At 37.4% G+C, this 25,202-nt stretch overlaps 1 protein-coding gene across 2 annotated transcripts in view; it reads left to right on the top strand.

Annotated features, from left to right (window-relative positions):
- LRR (capping protein regulator and myosin 1 linker 1 leucine rich repeat protein) overlaps positions 1-25,202 on the top strand; it is a 917,109-nt gene that overhangs the window by 81,499 nt on the left and 810,408 nt on the right. For both annotated transcript variants that reach the window (XM_090401192.1, XM_090401191.1), the window contains exon 4: positions 5,636-5,695. In XM_090401192.1, coding sequence (XP_090257318.1) covers positions 5,636-5,695 — 60 coding nt within the window. The remainder of the gene's footprint in view (positions 1-5,635; positions 5,696-25,202) is intronic.

Raw genomic sequence — 25,202 nt, 5'->3', positions numbered from 1 at the left:
CACACACTTCTCCAAGACAGGTCAACATATCAAATTATAGATCGAGATCCCACCAACTCACAAAAGAATAAGGTGTGCAAGTTATTGAACAAAGTCACTTCCTGGCCAAAAGAAACAGTCAACAAACTCAAACCCTTTCACATTAAAACACCCAGAATATATGGAACTCCAAAAATCCACAAACAAGGTACACCTTTACGCCCTATTGTAGATAGTATAAACAGTCCTACATATAAACTAGCTAAACATTTAGCCAAACTACTAGCCACTTGCACAAACAATTCTCCCTCTTTTGTTAAAAATTCTAACACCTAAAAAGTATTTTAGAAAACCGCACCTTAAATAGTTCAGACCTAGTGGTGAGTTTTGATATCACCTCATTATTCACTAATGTACCATTGACTGAAACACTTAACTTACTAAATTCACAATTTCTCCCTGATATATTTCAGCAATTTAAATTTACAGTACAGGCAGGTTATTTTACATGGAAAGAGAAAATATACAAACAATTAGATGGAACAGCTATGGGAACCCCCCCCCCTCCTTAGCCAACTTCTACATAGAACATCTGGAAAAATTAGCTATCAACACAGCCACTCTCAAACCTAGTCTCTGGCTACTCTATGTTGATGATGTGTTTGCCATTGAGGAAGAAGTGTTCACTTGTTTGCTGATGATGCAAAGTTTGGTAGAGCAATTGTGAGTGCACAGGATGTCAAAATTTTACAGGATAGTTTGGTGGACTGGGCTAGGAAAAATGGATGTCAGTTTAATGTGGCAAAGTGTAAGGTTATGCACTTTGGGGTGAAAAGAACAGCAGCAGTATATCGCATTGGTGGAACCGTACTCCAGGAGATTGATGAGGCCAGGGATTTGGGAGTGCTGGTGGATAGGGAGTTGAAGTTTAGGGGGCACATTGCAAAAGTGACTAAAACAGCTCACCAAATATCACTTGGCTTATGAAAAATACTTTAACATGCAGAGACAAACAAGTTGTTGTTCCTCTGTATCGAGCCTTGATAAGACCCCATCTGGACTTCTGTGCCCAGTTATGGGCACCAGGGTTTCTTCGTGATGGGGAGGAAGTGGAGAGGGTCCAGAGACGAGTGACCAAGATGATAGCAGGTCTGTGGAATGAACCTTATGAGAATAGGTTGAGGATTTGTGGGTTGCAGAAATTAGACGATAGGCGAAGGAGGAGTGATATGATTGAGACATTCAAATTACTGAAGGGTTTTTATAAGATTGATCCAGAAGATATTTTTGAAAATTTGACTGGTGGTGGGAGGACTAGGGGCCATGCATGGAAGCTGGGCAAGAGCGTGGTTGACAAGGGTGTTAGAGCTAGGTTTTTTACTTGGAGAGTGGTGAATGAGTGGAATAAGCTTCTAGAGTCTGTTGTGGGTGCTACGACCGTGAATGAGTTCAAGGCAAGATATGATAGATACTGTGTGAATGCTGAATAGTTGTTCCAGACATGATGTTAGGGCCTCCCTCGACGAGTCTGACGACTCCTTGGAGTTTCCCGGAACAACAACAACAACAACAATAATAATAATAATAATTTGGCCACATGGCCCGGACACATTGAATACATTTTTAGTGCATCTAAATAGCCAGCACCCTAAAATCCACTTTACAATGGAACTAGAAGCCAATGACTGCCTGCCCTTCCTGGACACACTGATCACACGTCTTCCAGAAGGTTCCTTATCATTTTCAGTTTATAGAAAAACCCACACACACACACGGAGATATTTACACAAACAATCACACCATCACATTTCTCAACAATATGGTATCTTAAAAACACTAACCCATAGAGCTAGAGCAATCTGTTTCAATGACCTCTCACTGCTGAACTTTCTCACTTGCGCCACACCTTCCTAACCAACTATTATCCCCATAAGATAGATAAAATACTAAATGCTACCCAGAAATCCCCCCCCCCCACTATCTACCACAGAAGACTACAACAAAAAAACTATCACCATCCCGTACATTAAAGGCACATCTGAAAAGATATCTAGGGTGCTTAACAAACACCAACTGCACACTGTATTTAAACCTTATGTAAAATTATCAACTCTCATCTGTTCACCTAAGAACAGATTCACTCCTTTATCACATCCAGGAGTCTATGAAGTGCCCTGTTTTTGTCATCCAGCCTACTATTGACAGACAGGAAGAACTTTGGACGTCTGCCTCAGTGAACACAAAAAATATATCCGGCACTTTCGCTATGGCAAGTCGGGTCTGGCAGACCATGCTTTGGATACCCCAGCACACAGGATCAATTGGAAAAAAACAAAAGTACTGCACAGAAGCTTCTACAAATCAGAGAGGTTGTTCCTGGAATCAACAGAAGCCTTAAAACATACTCCAAACCTTAACAAGTATGGCTGTATAAATCTACCAAAGATTTGGGAGACAGTCATCCTAAGACCAAATTAATATTTATTTATTTTTATTTTATTTTTTTCAAAACTTTCAAAGACTACTATTTTTACTACTATATATTTTTTTCAAAACTTTGGACTACCGTTTTTTTTTTTTTAAACTTAGATGGTGCGTATTAGGGCTTTAGTCTTGTGTTACACGCTGCAATTACTTATACTAGCCCCACTGTTACACCGAATTGTGGTTGTCTTGCATTTGTAACAAGACAACCACATGGTTGTCTTGTTACAAATGCTGGATATAATACTAGCGAAATATTAGCTTTTAAGTTAATAAATTGTTATTTTCTTATCAATCTGTGTTCGCATCAATACCGTTTAAATCCAATTCAACACGTGTGATGAACACATAAGCCTATCCACCCGTTTAGTAAGGTATACGTTTGCTCTGGATACTGGACGAAAAATTAGAGCTCCTTGAATTTGAAGTATGAAACTATTTATAAACGCTTGATTTAAATATATCTGTGGGGCTGAATGGCATATCAAGAATATTGCTAATTCTCTTGCATGTTCATTTAGCAGCCATGCTGATAGTTGTTCAACTTAAATCTGAGCACATGTAAGATTCCTAATAAGCTGGAAGATGAGCAAGATGATTCCATTATACAAAGATGGAGCTAGGACTGATGCAGGGAATTATAGACCATTTGGTATCTCTGGTAGATTATCAAGGTACTGGAGAGGCTGGTAGGAATTGCAACCAAAGGTGGTTAGACAATATTTAAATTAAGGGGATATTAAATCCCACATAGTTTTAAAACCGAATAAGAAACTCAAAGATTGGAATCAGAGAGTTTCTTGCCGAATATAGTAAACTATAAAGTATCGGCGACCACTGGCGTGAGCAAACGCAAGTGACCCTAGCACGTAGTACAATACCGTAAGACTTGCAGCAAAGTCGGTAAATTCTGATCGCTATTCTTAGGTATTTTCCATAATGTAAAAACACATTTCCTAGGAAATGTATGCTGTTATTACATTATGGTAGGGAGGTCACTACCCAGACCGGTTTCAGCCTTTTTTGAGGTTTCATCAGTGAGTAGCTAGACCTAATACCAAAGTGTATAGCGAAAAGAACTTATATACTCTGCGATACGAGTTTCCAAACACGTGCAGCCATTAAGTTACTTAAGTATAAAGAGCTAATAAGCTTCATTTCGGCAATGAAAACATTATTTAAATTAAGGGGATATTAAATCCCACATAGTTTTAAAACCGAATAAGAAACTCAAAGATTGGAATCAGAGAGTTTCTTGCCGAATATAGTAAACTATAAAGTATCGGCGACCACTGGCGTGAGCAAACGCAAGTAACCCTAGCACGTAGTGCAATACCGGAAGACTCGCAGCAAAGTCGGTAAATTCTGATCGCTATTCTTAGGTATTTTCCATAATGTAAAAACACATTTCCTAGGAAATGTGTAAAAACACATTTCCTAGGAAATGTGTTTTTACATTATGGAAAATACCTAAGAATAGCGATCAGAATTTACCGACTTTGCTGCGAGTCTTCCGGTATTGCACTACGTGCTAGGGTTACTTGCGTTTGCTCACGCCAGTGGTCGCCGATACATTATAATTTACTATATTCGGCAAGAAACTCTCTGATTCCAATCTTTGAGTTTCTTATTCGGTTTTAAAACTATGTGGGATTTAATATCCCCTTAATTTAAATAATGTTTTCATTGCCGAAATGAAGCTTATTAGCTCTTTATACTTAAGTGGTTAGACAATACTAGGATATCCTCTACAGATCACAGCATGGTTTTGTTAAAAGCATTCTTGCTTTAGTACTCTGCTGATACTAGAGTGCTGTAACATCAGAATTGGATAAGTGGAATATATACTAGAATACCTTTGGATTTTGCCATGGAATTTGACAGGATTCCACATGCACAATTGCTATATACGTTCAGAGGAAGGTGTGAAAAATACCTCATGATATGGATTGATTGGTTGATTAGTAGGTTGGTTGACTGACAGGTATCAGAAAGGATGCATGTGGAGGTGCTGAGGCTTAAAGGAGAAAGATGATGACTGTATATCTCAGGTTCTGTACTTGGGTGATTATTGCTTAACTTGTATATTAATGATATTGGGGATGGTTGTAGAGGATGATATCCATTTATTTGCTGATGATGCTAGAATAGGGAGGGAGTGATAAGAGACATAGCTGATACAGAATCCTTGCAATTTGACTTAAAACACTGATTTAATGGATGAATGATATTGAATGTCAAGCCATTGTTGCCAAGTGTGAGGTTATTCATTTCACATTGAGGATATTGCTGGTAGAATATAATATTAGTGGGAATTTGCTGCAAGTAGTCATTGAAGTTACAGATGGGATTATAGTGGATAAACCTGACAACCACATTGCTCAGATGGCAAAGTCATCTTATTAGATAACTGCATTGTTGAAGAAAACACTAATTTTTAGGAATAAGGTAGTTATTTCCCTGTACATAGTTTTAGTACGACCACATCTTGACTTTTGATCTCATATATGGTTACCAGATTTCAGATAAGATGAGATGAGACATTTGAAAAGATCAAGTGGCAGTTAATAACGGAATTGTGGAATTGTGCATATGAGAGCAGATTGGGCAATGTGGTTTTCAAAGTCTAAACATTAATAGATAGGAGATATGATGGAAACATAAGTTAGTAAGGTATTTTACAGTATAGATACAATCGAGATTTTGCTGCTTATGTTGGGTTCAGGTAGAATTTGGGATCCTCCCTGGCTGTTGAATGTTTTAAGTGCATGTTCACTGAATATGTTTAAAAGAGATATGATAGATATTTTAGCTATGAGTAACTAAAAGGGACCCTTTCTCAGAGTCCTTAGATACCATGGAGGAGTACTATGATAATAATTTAAAATGAGGTTTTTTCTCTGAATGTAACTCTGTGCTGAAGTGCAGTAGTGATCATGTTGCACCATGTGCATAAAATTAAAAAAATAAATAAATAAAAATACTTGGTCATGCTTTTGAAAATGTTAGATCAAAACATATGCCATATACATTTTTTTCTCCATAAAATGTATCAGTGATGAGGTAATTATATAAATTTTTAATTTTATTCCTTATGTATGACATTTTTGTATCTAAAAAAATAATTATATATTGTCATTTTCCAATAACATCAGTTTACTATAATTTGCAGATAGAAAATACATTCCATTATTTGGATATTCAGGCTATTGATAGCAAGAAACCAAATCAGGTAAGGAGACAAATATATTTATCTCATTCATACTAGATTAGCAAAATTGATTCCCTTTGGGCGCTAGTGTCCTTGGTAAATGTGGCGGTCATGTTTAGCTAGTCTAGAAAACGTGTTTTTAAAGTTAAATATAGTGTGGTTTTTTGTCACAAATTGTGCTGCAGTTGTGCATTGGTTAGATATAAGTGTCCTTCAGTGGTGTTATTGTTTGGAACTGTGTTGTATATATTGTATTTTCACTGCCGTTTGTTTCACTATTTTAACGAGTAAAGATGTCGTCCAACAAGAAACGTACGTCAGCGGCGCGCAGGACTTCTACTTCTACACGAAAGGCTGGCTCAGCGTTAGATTTTTCGCAATGCGGAAACTGCTACATGTATGCGCCGAAAAATGTGAAGGATCTGTGTTCGGTCTAGCTAAATGAGAAGAACGAAAATGTCGACGTATGTGATAAGTGTCGGGATAGGCTGGAGCGTTTAGGAATGGAAGCTGACATTGGGACCGTAGCGGAAGAACTTCGGTGGGAGTTTATGAAAATGAAAAATGACCTTCATCTTCTTCATGAGGAAGTGGAAGTGCTCGATAAGGAGATACTGGAAGTTAAAGCTGAGTTTAATGTGTTAAACAGAGAAATTAGGAACTATAGAGATTACTTTAGATGAAGTAACTAGAACAGGATTACATATGGATGAGTCTTTGGTGAATGATGCAGTAATAAATAGTATGGGAGTGATTGGGAGTCAACAAAATAAAACCACAAGTGGCCTAGAAGAAACAAGATGTAGTGAGAGTGGGAGGGGGGTAAGTAATAGAGCATTGATTAATGAAGCTGGGAGAGTCATGCTGAATAGTGTAGAGAATGAGTCCATGAGTGTGGACTTGAATGAAGTTAAGAGTGGTAAGATATATGGGGATTCTATGATTAAGGGTATGGAGAGTGGTGTACATGAGGAGTGCTTGGCTGCTGGGACAATAGAAAGAGTGGCTTTAGCAATAAAGAGAGCGCATGAAGCAGACAAGATGATAGTTATGGTGGGTACGAATGACCTGAGAGGTAGTATAAATCAGGTAGGAAAAGATTTAAGAACATTATTAGATATTGTGAAGAGGAAAAGTGTCAATGGGAGGATAGTGTGTGTGTGCTGCCTCGTTTTGAGTTAAGTAGATGAGCAATGATAATGAATGATATGATTGCAAGAATGTGCAAAAAAAGAAGTCTGGAATTTGTTGATGTTTGGAGTGTGTTTGAAGGAAAAAAGACAGTTGTATGCTAGAGATGGACTGTATCTTAACATGGAAGGACATAAGCGATTGAAGAAGTTATTGTTTTCTGAACAAGTTGAAGTTATTGGTCAGGGAAACTAATATTGAAAAGGTCGAGTGTAAGAGAGAGAAACTTTAGCACTATTGTATATTTATTAATCCTTATATGCAGAATAAATTGCAGAAGAGAGGTGATAAAAAATCAGCATAGGACTATGGAAGTTAGTGACTTATATATCACTTCTAATGCCGGTACAAGATCTAGAGGGAATCTGCAATTTTTGTATACCAATGCTAGAAGCATTCGAAATAAGAGAGAAGAATTTTTGGCATTAGTCAGTGAAATCTCACCAAAAGTTGTAGGCATTAGTGAAACTTGGCTGTCAGCAGAAGATGTGGTCACTGGAATTGAATATGATGGGTACAGTATTTTCAGGGAGGATAGAGAAGATAGAACAGGAGGAGGAGTACTGTTGATGATAGAACAGGAGGAGGAGTACTGTTGATGATAGCTGATGTGTTGCAGCCAAAGAAAGTAGTATATCAAGATGTTGGACATGTGAATGAGAGTTCATTTGAGGCGGTCTGGTGTGAAATAGTGACCAATGCAACCAAATATACAGTTGGATGCTGCTATAGGCCAGGGAGTACAGGGGGAGATATTGAATTCATGCATCAGCAAATTAGTGCAATGAGTGAAGGCTTAGTGATTATTATGGGTGATTTTAATTATGGTGATATCAATTGGAAGGAGAAAATATCACGTAGCAAAAAGGAAATGGAGTTCATACATCTTCTACGAGATAATTACTTGAAATAGCACATAACTGAAGGGACACATGGTGTGAGAGTGTTGGACCTGGTTATTGGTTCAGAGGTTATATGCATAAGTAAGGTGTCCTCGTTACCTCCAATTGGTGAAAGCGATCATGTGGTATTGACTTGGGAGGTTGCAAAATCTGTGGATTTTTCTGTTAAGAAGGGGTATATATGGAACTACAGGTTAGGCAATTATAACAAGCTTCGGAGTGAGCTTGCAGCCATCCCATGGCAGAACATATTGCAAGGGAAAGATGTTAACAGTGCTTGGGATAAAATCAGCGGGTATCTGAGGAAAGCAATATCAGATTGTGTCCCCATGGTCAGGAGGTCAAACAAGGCAGGCATTAGATGGATAAGCAGTAGTATCAAGCTTGATCTGCAAAAAAAGAAAATGTTATGGAGAATTTACAAGGAGAAAGGCAATCAGGACACCCATGAGCAGTACAAGGCTCAAGCTAGGAAGGTTACCAGCATAGTAAGAAAAGCTAAATCAGATTATGAGAAGACCTTAGCCAAAGAGATCAAGGGTAATCCCAAAGAGTTCTTCCGCTATGTGGCAAGTAAGAGGAAGAATGATTTCGGAAGGATAACTTTAGTGGATGTTGATGGTATCGAGGTGACAAAATCAGATGTAATAGTCGAGTTACTGAGTGATCACTTTTCAAAAGTCTTTCACCCAAGTGAGGATATCTCTATACCTGTAGCAATACCTAATGTGAGAATTGAAGCTAAAGAATCAGAGGTATTGAATATATTGCAAAATTTAAATATAAACACTGCTGTAGGTTTAGACAGCATATCAGCTCGGGTGTTATGTAAATATGCAAAGGAATTGTTAATGCCTCTTACTTGGTTATTTAACTTAAGCTTAAACTCTGGTATGGTCCCTAGGGAGTGGAAGTTAGGCAAAGTGGTTCCTTTGCATAAGGGTGGCTCTAAAACTGCAGTATTTAATTACAGACCAATCACCATCTCAGGAGTAGTGGTAAAAGTATTGTAAAAGTTGGTTAAATACAAAATTCAAGAATGTGTGGATCAGGATATGATACTCTATAGAGGCCAACATGGTTTTGTTAAAGGTAGATCCTGCCTTAGCAATCTATTAACTATTCATAATACAATAACATCTGAGTTGGACAAAGGAACTGGCTACACAGTGGTACTACTTCTGGATTTTGCTAAGGCTTTTGACAAGATACCCCATAGAACACTGTTACGCAAATTGGAGCAGATGGGAATGGATATTAAATTGGTGATATGGATAGGAGAATGGCTCAGGGAGAGATACCATAAGGTGGTGTATGGAGGAGCCAAGTCCAGAATGAGGCAGGTGACCAGTGGTGTGCCTCAGGGCTCTGTGCTTGGGCCAATGTTGTTTAATTTGTATATAAATGATATAGGAAATGGCTTAAAGGGAGATATTCAATTGTTTGCTGATGATGCAAAGTTGTGTAGTGCAATAAAAAATCAAGCTGATGTTGAAAGTTTGCAGGAGGATTTAAATAAGCTGGTAAAATGGGCAAAAGATAATGGATGTCAGTTCAATGTGGAAAAGTGTAAAGTTATGCATTTTGGGATTAAAAGATTACCAGCTGTGTACTACATCGATGGAAAGGTACTCCAAGAGATTGATGAGGCTAGGGACTTAGGGGTATTGGTAGATAGGGAGATGAAGTTCAGAGGACACATTGCTAAGGTGTCCAAGATTGCACATAGAATTACTTGGTTGTTGAGGAACACACTGACATCCAGAGATAAAGAGGTTATTATTCCCCTTTATAAAGCATTGATACTTCCACATTTGGATTACTGTGCTCAGGTCTGGTCACCTGGATTCCTTGGAGATGAGGAGGCTGTGGAGAGGGTTCAGAGAAGAGTGACCAAGTTGGTGAGTGATATAAAAAATGCTCCCTACATTGATAATTGAGAGCTTGTGGATTGCAGAGATTGGTTGATAGGCGAAGAAGAGGGGATATGATAGAAACATTCAAATTACTGAAAGGTTTTTATAGGATTGATGCAGGGGAAATGTTTCAGCTGTGTGATAGTGATGGAAGAACAAGAGGTCATCTCTGGAAATTAAAGAAGAGTGTGGTTAACAAAGGTGTCAGAACAAGGTTTTTTGCCTGGAGGGTGGTGAATGAGTGGAATTCATTGCCTGACTTAGTTGTTAGCTCTTCGTCTGTAAATGAATTCAAGAAGAGATATGACAGATATTGTTTTGCTAGTTTGGGTCTCCTGCGATGAGTCTACTGACTCCATGGAGATACCCATAATAATAATAATAATTTAGCCTAGTTTAAATTTTAGGATATAATATTAAAATACACTACTTTTTAAGATCTGGTTTATTTGTTGTTTATTTTTTCTACTGTCATATTTTAATTTTTGCTTTGAAACTAGTCAGCATTTAATGTAAAACCAACTTAAACCATGAAAAAAATTGAAAATTATTTAAAAAATTAGAATTTGATATATATAGACTGGGATCATTTGTGGTTAAGTGATTAAAACTTTGTAAAGGATGGAATGATGTTTCTGTTTCTTGATTCACAAAACTGTTGCGATTATGCAAGATCTGTGGGAGTTAACTGCAGTTTGATTTGTTCTGATTGCAAGGGTTTCTGAAAGATGTAATTTTAATTCATATTTCTGGAAATCTGTTATAATGGCTTTCTTGATATTATGTATATGTTGGCATTGTTAGTATGTAATGCTATTTCTGTGGATTATCTTTACTCATGGGTTATCTATATATCTTGGATTATCTTTAGTCATGTCTTTTCCTAGGATTTCTTTTCTTTTTTTTTTTTTTTTTTTTTTGAAAAGGTAAAGAATTAGAATATTACCATTTATTAGTGTTCCGATAACCTAGTTTATTATTATTATTATCAACATTTGACCTCCATGGAGTCAGAGACTCATCATGGGAGGTACTAACTATTGCATACAATGCCCATCCAACTGTGTCTAAATTGATTCAATGTATCCACATCCACAACACGCTCAGGCAATGCATTCCACTCACCAACCCTCCATGCAAAGAACCTGCTTCTCACTCCTTTGCTCACATTTCCACATACTCATAGAAATCACAAAAATCCACATACTCATAGAAATAAGTGCTCACATCCTCCTTATACAGTTTCCAGCCATGGCTGGAAACTGTATAAGGAGGGTGTGAGCACTTATTTCTATGAGTATGTGGATTTTTAACAAAAAAACAAATATGACAAAAAACGTGTGTACAAATATGTTTGTACATAAATGTAAGTAGTATTCGAAACAAGAGAGCTGAGTTTGTTACACTGATTGAGTCATTACGCCCAAAGATAATTGGAATAAGTGAAACTTGGTTGTCTGAGGAGGATGTGATGTCGGGAATAGAAATAGAAGGATATATAATTTTTCACAAGGATAGAAATGTGAAAAGAGGAGGGGGAGTGCTATTAATGATTGCAGAGGAATTGTGTCTGCAAAATGTGGAAGTTGATAGTGCATGCACAGCTTTTGAATCTGTGTGGTGTGGTGTGAAGTGAAGTTGAAATAAACAGGTTAGTATATCTGATAGGATGCTGTTATAGGCCAGGAAATGAAGAGAATACCAATTGTGAAATGTTTAGGCAAATTAGTTGGGCATGTAAAAAGAAGATGATCTTGATGAGAGACTTTAATTACAGGAATATAGAACAGAAGGAGGAGGAGATAGTGTATGGGAACAAGGAGAATGAGCTTGTGGAATATCTGAGAGATAAGTATCTTAAGCAGCATGCGATTGAAGCAACCAGAGATTTTAATGTTTTGGATTTGGTGACAACTTCACAAAATGTAGTTGTTAAAGAGGTGTTGACACTGCCACCAGTTGGTGAGAGTGATCATGAGGTGCTTGTTTGGGAAGTGATGAAACAAGGAAAGGTTACTGCCAAAAATGGATACATGTGGAAGTATAAAGCAGGTGATTATATATGAAAAAAATTAGTCAGCTAGCATCAGTACGTTGGGTAGATGAGCTGAGTGGGAAAAGATGTTGACAATGCATGGAAACTCACAAGGCAGTATCTGACTAAAGCAATGTATAACTGCATACCAAGGGGTTAAGTGAGTAAATAGAGAAGGAGTGAAATGGATGAACAGTGAAATTAAGCAAGCTGTACTGGAAAAAAAAAATGTTACGGAGGAGGTACAAGACAGTTGTGGTGATCAGATCTATGAAGAAGTGCAGGCTAGAAAGGTGATGAGCATGGTAAAGAAAGAAAAGGTGCAGTATGAGAGGAGATCAACTGGTCATTCCAAGGTGAACTCAAGGGAATTTTTCCACTATATGGCAAGCAAGAGAAAGAATAAATATGGCAGGTTAACACTAATGGATAGTTATCACAGCAGAATAACAGCTGCAAAGGATATAGTGGAATTATTGAACCAGCACTTTATCATACTGGTGTAAATGATGCCATGCAATATATTGAAGAGAGGCAAGTATTAGGAGAAATGGAAGTGAAAGAATTCACAGTTTTATCAGATGTTGGTTGGATTGGATGCTAATAAGGCTGTGGGATGGGAATGAATGTCATAGCACCAAGTATTTTTAAGGACTGTGTACAACAGTTAGCTTTGCCCTTGGCCTGGTTATTTAATGAAGGTCTTGCAGTAGTAAAGTTCCTAAGGAGCAGAAAGAAGGCAAAATAGTACCACTCCACAAGCATGGTTCTAGTTGTTATCATAGCAGCATTATTATAGACTAGTCTGTATAACTGCAGTTGTGGTCAAGGTGTTGGAGAGATTGGTAAGGAATAGAACACAGAATTGGGTTGATGGACATTGCATTCTTCATGATGGTCAGCATGAATTTTAAAAGGGTTGACCCTGTCTTAGCAATTTACTTGCATTTGATAAGTTAACATTAGTTAAGTGTTAGATAAGGGAGAATCATATACAGTGCTATTCTTAGACTTTGCAAAAAGCGTTTGATAGATTACCACATGATAAGTTGGTCTACAAGTTGCAGAGGATGGGAATAGATAGTATATTGGTCAGATGGATCAGAGATTGGCTGTCTGAACAATGTCGGCAAGTTATGTATGATGGAGCAGTGTCAAAAAAAAAAAAAAAAAGGAGGGTAACCAGTGACATGCCCCAGGGTTCTGTTCTTGGACCCCTGCTGTTTTACTTGTTTGTAAATGATATATCATATGGACTGACTGGGGATGCAAAGTTGTGAAGAATTATAAGTAGCACTGCTGATGTTAATTCCCTTCAGGAAGATTTGAATAAACTTTTTACTTGGACAAAAGAGTGGGGGTTGTAGTTTTAATATCAATAAGTGCAAGATGCTGCATTTTTGAGTGCAGAAATATAAGGCTGTGTACTTTATCGAATGCTGTCTGCAGAAAGTGGATGCGATTAGATATTTTGGAGTGACAGTTGGCATTAGACTGAAGTTTAGAGGGCATATTGCTAGTGTTGCAAAGGCTGCACATCATAGTTCTACTATGATAGGAAGTACTCTAACATGTAAGGATAAAGAAGTGGTTGTGCTACTGTATAAGGCACTGGTCAGACCACACTTGGACTACTGTGCTCAGATCTGGTCACCTAGTTTTCAATGTGATGTGGAGACATTGGAGAGGGTCCAGAGCCGAGTGCTAAGACAATATCGGAACTTTGGAATGCTGGCTATGGAGAGAGAGAGAGAGAGAGGTGAAGAAATGTGGATTGATATGATATGATAGCGACATGTAAGTCAGTGAGAGGATTTTATCAGATTAATCCAGAGGGATTATAAAATGAGTAAATGGTGAGAGGGGAAGAACCAGAGGTCATCCCTGGAAGCTGTGTAAAAGTGTGGTGAGGAACATATTTTTTGCATGGAGAATTGTCAGTGAATGGAACACATTACCAGACTGTGTTGTTAATTCAAGGAGTGTTAAGGATTTTAAGATTCTATATGATAAATATGTTGTCAGTTGAATGACCCTTTCACAATGAGTCTGCTGACTCCATGGAGGATGTAATAATAATAATAAGTTAAAGATACCAAGGAAATACATTCTTGGTTTCATCCTTTATCCAAGTGTAAGCAAACAAAGTTTGTGTGTGAAGAAAGCTCACGACTGGACTACTTGTATGTAGAGGCTAATGTCTTCACATTAGTTGCCTTAATATCCCATAATGCAAGGCACATATCCTTACAGACATCTATAATGCTGTGCATTATGGGAGGGGCTACTACCAAGAATAGTTTTGACCTTTATTGAGGTCTCATGAGATAATAAGGTCTAACACCTTTTGACTACTTGTGTATGGAAAATATGTGAATTTTGCATTTATTTGACCTTAGTATTCTTCTGGAGGCTGGCTCCCACTGATGAGACCTCAGTATGGTAGCCTATACTAACTGCGTGATTTAGTAGTTAGTACAAGTGAACCGCAACTACCATAATCATCTACACCATTGCCATCTACTGCCCACCACCACTAGTATTTGCACAGACAATCACAAACATCCATGTCAAAGGCAGGATTTGAACCCACAGCCTTTTGGCTGGAGAGCAGATACACTAACCACTCGACCAACCAGGCCAGCTGTTTTAGGAAAATTTGAAGAAAAGCAAACTAACTGTTAGATTGCTGTCCATGACATGAAATAGTCATTACTAACACAGGTGTTCTAATATAAAGATGTGCATGAATTCACATGGAGAAAGACTCAAGAAATAAGTAAAGTGGTGCCATACTGTTGTTGATAGTAGTCGTTTCAGACTGGTTTAGGATAAAAGAGTATACAGATTTGAAATAATTTGACATTTATGTGTTTAGAAGAATCAAAGTTGAGCAGCTTTCAGACTTAAACATACAAACATTATTCAAGATAAATGAATGAGTTTGAAAACAGCAAGCAAACTTTGGAGACTGAGTTGCTGGCTCTGGAGAGAGCAGAGTATCTGAATTTTCTATCATGAACAATTGATGGAGAAGCTGTTTGGGTTAGAAAAATCAGAACCCCATGGTGGACTCTGAAAGTTAAAGAGAATGTCATAGAAAAGAATAAACTGTATTGAAAGTTTCCATCAGCAAGTAAGTCTGCATGGACTTGAGAGAAAAATATAAGAAAGCAAAGCAATAGAAAATAAGGGGATAAACATCCTTTGTTGTTTTATAGCCAGTAAGCGAAACTAAAGATTGATAACTACGATCTATAAGTTTCATGCTGAAAAACTATCCGCGAAGGCAATTCGAAGTAAAGGTGGAGCCAGCTCCCTCACTATTCTTGATATTTTCTCATAATGTAAAACACACAGCTCCTAGGGATAATAAATCCCTCAAAATAATGAGGGATTTATTATCCCTTTAACTTAATTTATGCTGCCAGAAAAATAGCCTCTTGGCTCTTTATCGTAGTAATAATAATATATGGGTACACCGGTCTGGCAATTCGTTAGTAGGAGTATATGTAAGTTCAGTTCACTTAAACCTTGGTATTATCCAGGTCTACCTACTCATTAATGAGACCTCGATAAAGGTCGAAGCCAGTCTGGGCAGTGACCTCTCCTTATAATGTAAAACAGTAATACATCTCCTAGGAGCTGCATTTTACATTATGAGAAAATATTAAGGATAGTGATGGATCTTGCTCCACCTTTGCTCCGATTTGCCCTAGTGTTGTACCACCCAGGTGTTGACTTATGTTTGGACTCGCCGATAGTTCTTCGGCATGAAACTCTTAGATTTCGATCTCCGAGTTTCGGCTTTAAAATAACGAGGGATTTATTATCTCCTTAACTTAATTTACGCCACTGGAAAAATAGCCTCTTGGCTCTTTATCATAGTATTTTATATAATTCATTTTGTAGCAATAGTTGTATTTTGCAATAGTCAATGTGCTCTGCAGAGTAGGGCTAGTATCAGTACTGGCTACTATACTGAATGCTGGAACCGCATTCAATGCAGTCCACACCAAACCACTACCTAGTGGGGATAACGTAGTTAGGGGGGCAATGAGTGATTTACAGTTTGGGCTGGTAGCATTGCAGCCCAAGATATGTTGCTACCACATGAGCACAAACAACACAAATTAACACAGTTAAAACGGATCCAAAAACCGATATTTTCTAGTTTGTAATAAAATACTGCTCAATAGTATTTTATATGATTCATTTTGTAGCAATAGTCAGTGTGCTGTGCGGGCTCGGGCTAGTATACTCGATGCTGGAGCTGCATTTCATGCAGACTCAACCAAACTGCTTCCTAGTTGGGATAACATTGTAGGGGTAATGCATGATGTATGTGCAGTTTGGGCTAATAGTATTGCAGCCCACCACTACAAATTCTTATGAGCCGCCACTGATTTTCTCTTTAAGACAAATAGTTAAGAAATTATGGGAATATAACAGTGATCTGTATTTAAGTTTTGTTGATCTGGAAAATGTGTGTGTGATATGCTACCAAGAGAAAATCCTTTCAAGATGCTACAATTAAGTTGTGTATTTAGAACATTACATCGAGCAATTCATAGTCTATATTTGAGTAGTAATTCAGCAGTTAGAATTGAAAGAGACACAGGAAGATGGTTAAAATCAGCACAAGAGGTGTGTGTGTGTGTGATGTGCTATCAAGAGAAAATCTTTTCAAAATGCTACAATTATGTTGTGTATTTAGAACATTACATCGAACAATTCATAGTCTATATTTGAGAAGCAGCCATACTAACTGGTATCGAGTGCAAAAGGTACAGTATTTTTAGGAAGGACTGATAGGATAGGAAAGAAGGGATCGTGCTGCTAATGATATCAGTTGACTTGAATCCAGTTAGAGTTGAGACCCATGACTGCAATACTAGTAACAGTTTTTTATGTTGCAGTGAGTTTGAAGCCATCTGGTGTGAGCTGCAGTCTAACAAGATGGTGGATCGGTTGCTAGTGATGAAGAAATACATCACCAAATGAAGATGATGGGTGAGAAAAGAGTAATTATAATGGGGGACTTTAATTATCCAAACATTGAGTAGCTGTGAAATCACATGAGAAGATGAAACTGAATTTATTGAGCTGTTGTGAGCCACTTCCTCAAGCAGCATGTGACAGAAGGACCTCTTGGTCAAAGAGTGTTAGATTTAATTATAGTATCAGAGGTGGGTTTCATTTAAAGACATAACTATTCTGTCTCTGGTTAGTGACAGTGATCAAGCAATCCAAGAGAATGCTATCGTTATGCTGCAAGTAAAAGAAATAATGAATTTGAAAGAATAACTGAATGCAGATAGTATGTGAGTGACTCATGCAGGAGTCATTGTTCAACTAATTTATTTATTTATTCTTATGGGGTCCCTTTTGGGAGGGAAAAGTTGAGCCCTCCTAATGAGGGATTAGGTATATATATATATATATATATATATATTATGACTGTAAATCCATGTGTGTTCACAGGGGAGCCAGTTTGCCTGTTCTGAGGGACAAAAGACCTGAGTTTCAGTATGAAAACAAAACATCCTCTACCACTGTATGACACTGGCTAACTCACCTGTAGTTGAAAGAGACCAGATTAAAGTTCCTCACATCATAGATGAGAATTGAACCCAGGTCTTTCTGACTAAAGGGCTTCATCTATACCAACTGAGCTATGAAGACTCTGTTCAACTAAGTAGACATTTTGATAAAAACTATCAACATGGTATATGCAACACTGAAATCACTGCTACCTCTTCACTGTATGAGGAGGAAGTACTAGAGCTGTTGCACAAACTGAATAAGAATTCTGCAATGGGAACTGATGGAATATTAGCATGGATGCTAAAAGAGTGTTCAGCTGAACTGGCTATTCCTTGGACCAGGCTATGTAATTTGTGTTTCAGAACAACGAATACGCCACAAGAGTGGAAAGAATGTATGGTAATGCATTTTTGAAAATTATGGAGACAACTACTGTATTTGAATAAAAACTTTAGTTTACTATAACTAAAATCTAGATTCGACGTTTCAACCTTTATGTCAAGGTCATCATCTGGAGCATACAACTATACACAGAAAACAAGCTACGCTAGAATCAAACTGGTTTGTTAAAGATCCTGACCAACCGCTACAACAATTGTTGGCCTAACCTCTGGTGAAAAAAAAAAATTATACATCAACGCTAGAGTCCTATTGTTAGTGTTATCTGTTGGTTGTAGAAATACATTGTGCGCAACAACAATAAGTATCTATCTATATACATATATTAACATCATGATTATACTTGTACATTCCAGCCAGTTGGTATGGAATGGTTTCTAATACTAGCTGAAGATTGGTTAGAGTCCTGACTTATGCTGGATCTTATATATTAGGTAGGCTGAATGTGTGCCATCCAGATCCTTGGAATTTTCATGCCATCTTTGTTGTTTTGTGTGGTGTAAAGAGCGAGTGCTTTTCCAGTTGATTTGGTGTAAGGTGTTGAGTGCGTGGTCTGAGAGGACTGCTTCACCATAATGGTTATATTTAATGTGTCTAATGTGTTCTTTCTTGCGTATGGGGATTGTCCATCCTGTTTCACCAATGTACGGTAAGTTACAGGTGCAGCGGATGCAATAGACTCCAGGATGTGCTAATGGGAGGAGAGGATCCTTAGAGGAGTTGAATATGGTTTTAAGTTTAGTGGGTGGTTTAAAGGTGGCATTGAGGTTATAATGTTGTAGGATTCTGTTGATTTTTTCTGATAACCCTTTAATATAACCATTATGGTGAAGCAGGCCTCTCATACCATGCGCTCAACACCTTACACCAAATCAACTGGAAAAGCACTCGCTCTTTACACCACACAAAAACCTGGTATGAAAGGAAATTTAAGGAAGCCTGCGAAATCCTGATAAACCACCCAAATATCAACAACAAAGATGGCATGAAAATTCCAAGGATCTGGATGGCACGCATTCAGCCTACCTAATATATAAGATCCAGCAGAAGTCAGGACTCTAACCAATCTTCAGCTAGTATTAGAAACCATTCCATACCAACTGGCTGGAATGTACAAGTATAATTGTGATGTTAATATATGTATATAGATAGATACTTGTTGTTGCACCCAATGTATTTCTACAACCAACAGATAACACTAACAATAGGACTCGAGCGTTGATGTATAATTTTTTTTTTTTTTTTCATCAGAGGTCAGGCCAACAATTGTTGTAGCGGTTGGTCAGTATCTTTAACAAACCAGTTTGATTCTAGTGTAGCTTGTTTTCTGTGTATAGTTGTATGCTCCAGAAGATGACTTTGACATAAATGTTGAAATGTTGAATGTAGATTTCAGTTATAGTAAACTAAAGTTTTTATTCAAATACAGTAGTTGCCTCCATAATTTTCAAAAATGCATTTGGATCACCATGTAAGCTTAAAAGAAAGAATATGGTAATCCGATTGCACAAGGGCAGTGCAAAGTCCAGTTATATCCAACTATTGACCTATCAGTATCTCAGAAGTGGTGGCAAAGATTTTGGAAAAGTTAGTTAGGAATTATATTCAAAAATGGGTTGACAGAGAATCTCTACTTTACAATGAACAGCATGGGTTTACTAAGGGAAGGGCATGTTTAAACAACTTGCTCACATTCTGTAATAATGTTACCACTGAGTTAGACAAGGAGAATGGATACTCCACGATACTTTTGGATTTTGTAAAGGCTTTTTGACAGAATATGGCATGGGAGACTGTTGCATAAATTGCAGAATATGGGATTGGATTATGAACTATTGGCATGGACAAGAGGATGATGGATGACTGACAGACATCAAAAAGTTGTGTATGGGGGGGGTGAATCTGCAAGGTAACCAGTGGTGTGCCTGAAGGATTATTCCTTGGTCCATTGTTATTCATTCTCTATGTTAATAACATTGGAAAGGATTTGACATGTGATATACAGCTATTTGATAATGATTCAAAGATAGGTAGGGTAATCAGGAGCACTACTGATATGTAGTACTTGTAAAATAATCTGGAATTGTGGGCATGTGAAAATGGCTGTCATTTCAATGTTAATAAATGTATGGTCATGCACTCTGGTGTGATTAGATATCCAATGTCGTATGATATTGGTGGGATTATTCTTAAAGAAACTGATGAGACCATATATCTTCGAGTTTTAGCAGACAGGAAATTGAGTTCAGAGGTCATATAGGTAAAATTGTGAATTCAACTCAGAGCATAATTTATAGTGCTTTTTCCCCACTTACTATAGGGTCCACCATGATTATGTTTTTTGTAGGAAACCCCAACTGACTTGTCACAGAGTCTGGCTTTGTGAGGGAGGGGGATGGAGATAATTTTTATGACTGTATATGTGTGTTCACGGCACTGGTTTGTCTGTTCTGGGGTACGAAAAACCTGAGTTTTCAGGTGAAAAAATCCCCTACCTTTACGTGAGACCGGCTAACTCATCTTTAGTTGAAAGAAACTATATAAAAGTTCCCATGTCTTGGGCAGGAATCGACCCAGGTCTTTTAAACCAAAGGGCTTCGTCTGTACTGATTGAGCTATGGAGGCTCTAACTCAGAGCATAATTGCAATGCTGAAATGAACCTAGACATGTCAAGATAAGGAATTCATTTTGCCTCTTTACAAGACCTTGATAAGACCTCACTTGGACGTTTGCACGCAGGTCTGGTTTCCATGGCGATTCTGATACAATGGAAAGAGTATAAAGGAGAGTGTTAAAAATGATATCAGACTTGTGGAATACTGATTTTGAAGACAAATTGAGAATTTTCTGGCTGCAGACACTAGCAAACAGGAGAAAGAGGGGTGATAGGATTGAGACTTACAAACTTCTGAAAGGGTTATACAGAATTTCAGTAAATGGAAATTTTCATTTCATGGAGGGTGGGGGTAGGGATAGGACACAAGGGCATCATTGGAAGTTGAGAATGGATACTGTCAAGAAGGGAGTAACGGCTAGATTTTTCTCTCATAGAGTGATGCAGGATTGGAATGGGTTGCTGTTTAATGTTGTGTATGCAAGTAGCCTGAATCAATTCAAGAGCAGGTATGACAGCTGGTGTGAATAGTATGATCTCCCTCTATGAGTTCCTGACTTCCTGGAGGTCTCTCTTAATTATAATAATAAGAATAATAATTCAGCTCTTTATTTTATGGATGATGTTGTAATCCAATAAAAGTCTGAAGAATTCCTTAACAAAATTGAGTAATAAAAAATCTGATACGAAAATCAGCAAAAAAAAAAGAAAAGAAAAGCAAACTCCGAAAATAGCAAGAACATTGAAAACATCAGTTGATTCCTGTCTGGAGAATATATACAACAAGTAAAGCATTTCAACCATTCAGCTCAATTTTTATTGAAGATAGTAAATTAAATATTGAAATACTGTAGGACAACAGAATTAGGAAAGCTGTTATGGTAAGGAGTCTCAACTGAATAAAATTTATATGGAATAAGAAATTAGTGAAAACAGTAAGTGCTGTGTGCATCACAGTATTCAAACCAATTTTGACTTATGGGCCTGAGAACAGGCTTAGAAATAAAACTATTTATCAAGGGCTGGACACCACAGATGTGGTTCTGAGAAAAATTAGTAGAGGGAACAGATGATATTGTTGTTTGTAGAATTACATTACAAATAAAGATATTAGGAGAGAACCTGACATTGTTGGTGTTTGGAAATATGTCACTAACTAGAGTAGAGCTAATTTATATATATATATATATATATATATATATATATAGAGAGAGAGAGAGAGAGAGAGAGAGAGAGAGAGAAAGAGAGAGAGAGAGAGTAGAGCTAATTTATATATGTGTGTGTGTGTTTTAGGATTAAATGACTTGGAAATCGAGATAAGAAATAAAACAAATTTTAATTGCACGACTAGTTTCATCTTTAACAGACTTCTTCGGATGCAAAAAAATAAAAGAAACAACCAGTTAAGAACCGTAAAGGAAATAATGTTATGACCCCTTTTTGATATGTGGTTTTATATGCTGTTTATTCTTATTATTTCCTTGTTAAACTTATCTTTTATTCCCGTATATAACCTTCAATTTCAAGACATACTACACTTATTCCATTCTTTATTTAAATCTCACCTTTTTAATTAAGCAGTCCTATTGGCCTTTCTATAGTTTAACCACGTGTAGTTTACTTAGTGTTTAGGGCTTTGTCCTTGTGTGGGACGTGACCATTTACACATCACTCTAAGACAGTCCACCCGATAAGCATTGACAAATTTATATTATAACTGCACCAGCCAATACCGAGGATAGATGGGACCCTTACCCAGGATGGCTCTCTCAGAATGATACACAATAATTAAACTATAATAAAATTTTATCTCATTTCACTAATTTCTTATATGCAGTCGTGGCCCGCTTTGTCTAATCATACACGTGGGTTCTTCCCGCTAAGTTCGTCAATATTTTTATGAGTGGCTATTTGAATTCACATAATAACAACAGGTCAGGCAGGTACTAAGAAACATGTTTAATAAAATAGAGAAATCATACAAGTAAGCATTACTACTAATCGATCTGAATTATTCTCAAGTAAGATCCTTGGTTCAATACTAAAATACAAAACATATAAATAAACTTGCTTAGACCACCATTATAAGTAACTAAACATTATCTCATTAACACTTAACACACTTTCTACATTCAAGTGGTCATTGGTTATTTCATTATACACATTTACTATTAATTCCTGCAGAATAAACATGGCTTTGTTAGGCAGACAATTCTCAAACAAACGGGCCTGTGCCAAGTTGTAGACAGTTCTTAAAGTTCCATAAAATTAATCCACTTCACAAATGTTCCTAGGGAAGCACACTCTTTCTTAACTGGAAATCACAATACAAAAGTCTACTTTACCGTCTCTGTATTGATACTATGTCCTTCTTCTTGCCTTGTCTGGGCATCAAGGCTTCTTCACTCTGCTTTTCGTCTGATCACCTTCGATAAACTATACAGTTAGAACCTCGGCAGGAAAGGCGATATGGCTCAGGAGCACGGCCAGAACGGATGACATCTGCTTGGTTCTTCCGTTGCACGACATCGCACAGCTATCCTAGTCTTAGGAAATAGCTTGGCCCTTTTCAAATGCTGCGACAGATGGACCAATGCCTTCCACGGCCAGCCAGAAACTTCTCAGTTGGAGTGGACTGGACCTACGTCCAAGAGAGGTCAGGAAACAGGAACCCAAAAAAGCCTCGATTGGGGTCTGCTTGGCCTTTTTGTTTTCTTTCTCTTCTCGGTGTTTCTCGGCTATCGCGATGCCCGCCAATGCGGTCATGTGTGTTTACGTCATGGCGTCCAGCTCCCTCTATTACATCGCACGTGCACTTGTTGTGTTCTTCCTGGAAGGCGCTTTAGTTTCCTTTCCCCCCTTTTCGTATGTGTAACACAGGACGGTTAAAGGTGACCCTTGGACTCTGGCTTACAGGCTTTGTCACTTTATAATACATGAAATGGGGTTCTTAAATAGATTTAATAGCTTAATTAATTTCTATATCTAACCCACATGCATTACAGGTTAGGTCTTACAAATTTTCTTTCATTTTTATACAATTTCTTGCTCTTAATTTTGATTTATATACAAAAAGTTATCTTTCTAATCTATTGCCAACCTGCCACATTCTCTGCCTATGTTTAAACAAAGTTGTGTCCTGAATAAGTCGTGTTAAAACATTTCTTAGTTTATTTAGGACACAACAATAACTCTAAACAGTACAAAAAAGTTAGCATATGCATTTCAATGTTAATGTGTTAACATTTGTGTATTTAAAAACATTCTCTCTCTCTCTCTCTCTCTCTCTCTCTCTCTCTCTGACTTCATTATTGGGCGTATGCATGTGCCTCACAATCTCGTGTATGCCAATATTGTATAGCAGTGACAGTCAGACAGGTTATAACTTAGGTTGTTATCGAGATGTATAGGATTAGAACGATTTCTTTAGACTCTGCTATTCTTCTCTCTAATTCATCATCACAATGGAAAATATTCGTATACTTTTCCCATAGTACTGGATGGGTGGGGTTCTCTTCATTGGAATTTGCAGAAAACAGAACATGGCTAGACAAAGCACTGGCTCACTTTCTCCTGTAACTTATGTCTCTTGGATGTTCCTTGATGCATAGCTACGATTTCTTTGTCTGGCCAAAGTATGGCTTATCACAACCGCACCAAATCTGGTAGACATTTGGATACTCGAGATTGTTATGCCCGGGATTAGGTCTGTTCAGTAAGGAGCGAAGTTTCTGTAGAGGTGTGAATAAAGTCCGTATGTTGTACTTTTGAAGAACCTTGGCCAATTTAGGAGAGACGGAGCTGATGTAAGGTAGAGAAACATTACCTTTAACACTTATTGTTTCCTCATTATGGCAAGGGAGTGGATTAAATAGGAAATTTTTAATAGTTTTTTGTGAATAGCCATTCAGTTGAAATGTAGTCTGGAGAAAATTAAGTTCTTTGTTTAGTTCCTCCTTGTCATAAAGAAGGGAACGGGCCTGATGTCCAAGTGTCGAAATGATTCCAAACTTTTATGGAGGATAATGATTAGACTGAGCATGGAGATATCTGTTTGTGTAGGTTTTCTGTAAATCGAAATTTTCAATTTCTCCATTGAACAGGTCAGTTTAACATCCAAAAAAGGAAGAGAACCATTAACTTCTAACTCAGTTGTAAATCTGATGTTTGGATGTTGATTATTCAGATGGTCAAGGAAATTTTGAAGAGATTCATGGCCGTGGCCCCTAAACTAAAAAAAAAATGATGTCTTTGTATTTTTTCCAAATTCTAGGTTTTTAAAGGGAAGGAGGAGATAGCTTTCCCTTCAAAATCTTTGAGGTAGATGTTAGTAAGTACTGGTGACAAAGGGTTTCCTGTAGCTAGAGCAGAACAAGGCCTACGTTGTTTTTAGCAGGGAACCATGGCAAACAGTGAAAAGTCAGCTACTGGAATAAATCCTAAAACCCATCCCAACTTAACATCGCCAGAGTTCAAGATCGGTACTATCAACATAAGAAGCCTGAATGGCAAAGAAATGGAGCTAGCTGAGGAATTGGATAAATACCAGATCGACATAATAGGGATGACTGAAAAAAAAAAAAGACAAAAACGTGATGAGATCGTTCTGAGCAATACATACAAAATGTTATATTCAGGCAATGACAATCAAAAAAAGGAAGGAGTAGCCATAGTATTCAACACTATATACGAGTATCATCTTCTTGAATGGAAGGCAATTTCAAAACTGGACAATGAGACTTATTTACCTATTGTCCCACAGAAGGTTCTGCTGAAGTAAAAGTGGAGGAATTTTTTGAAGCTTTAGAGAAAGTAACTGACACAATGAAAAAGAAAAAGTTGGTTCTTGTTGGGAATCTAAATAGCAGAGTGAGAAATGATTGTTAGGCAAACAAAAATATTTTGGGAAATTTTGGAGAAAAG

This window comes from Typopeltis vanoorti, chromosome 12 (genome assembly GCF_054136105.1).
Source record: "Typopeltis vanoorti isolate ZY-2024b chromosome 12, IOZ_Tvanoo_1.0, whole genome shotgun sequence".
NCBI lineage: Eukaryota > Metazoa > Arthropoda > Arachnida > Uropygi > Thelyphonidae > Typopeltis > Typopeltis vanoorti.
The sequence above is the reverse complement of the archived record's forward strand: the minus strand, read 5'-3'. Positions and strand labels throughout refer to the sequence as shown.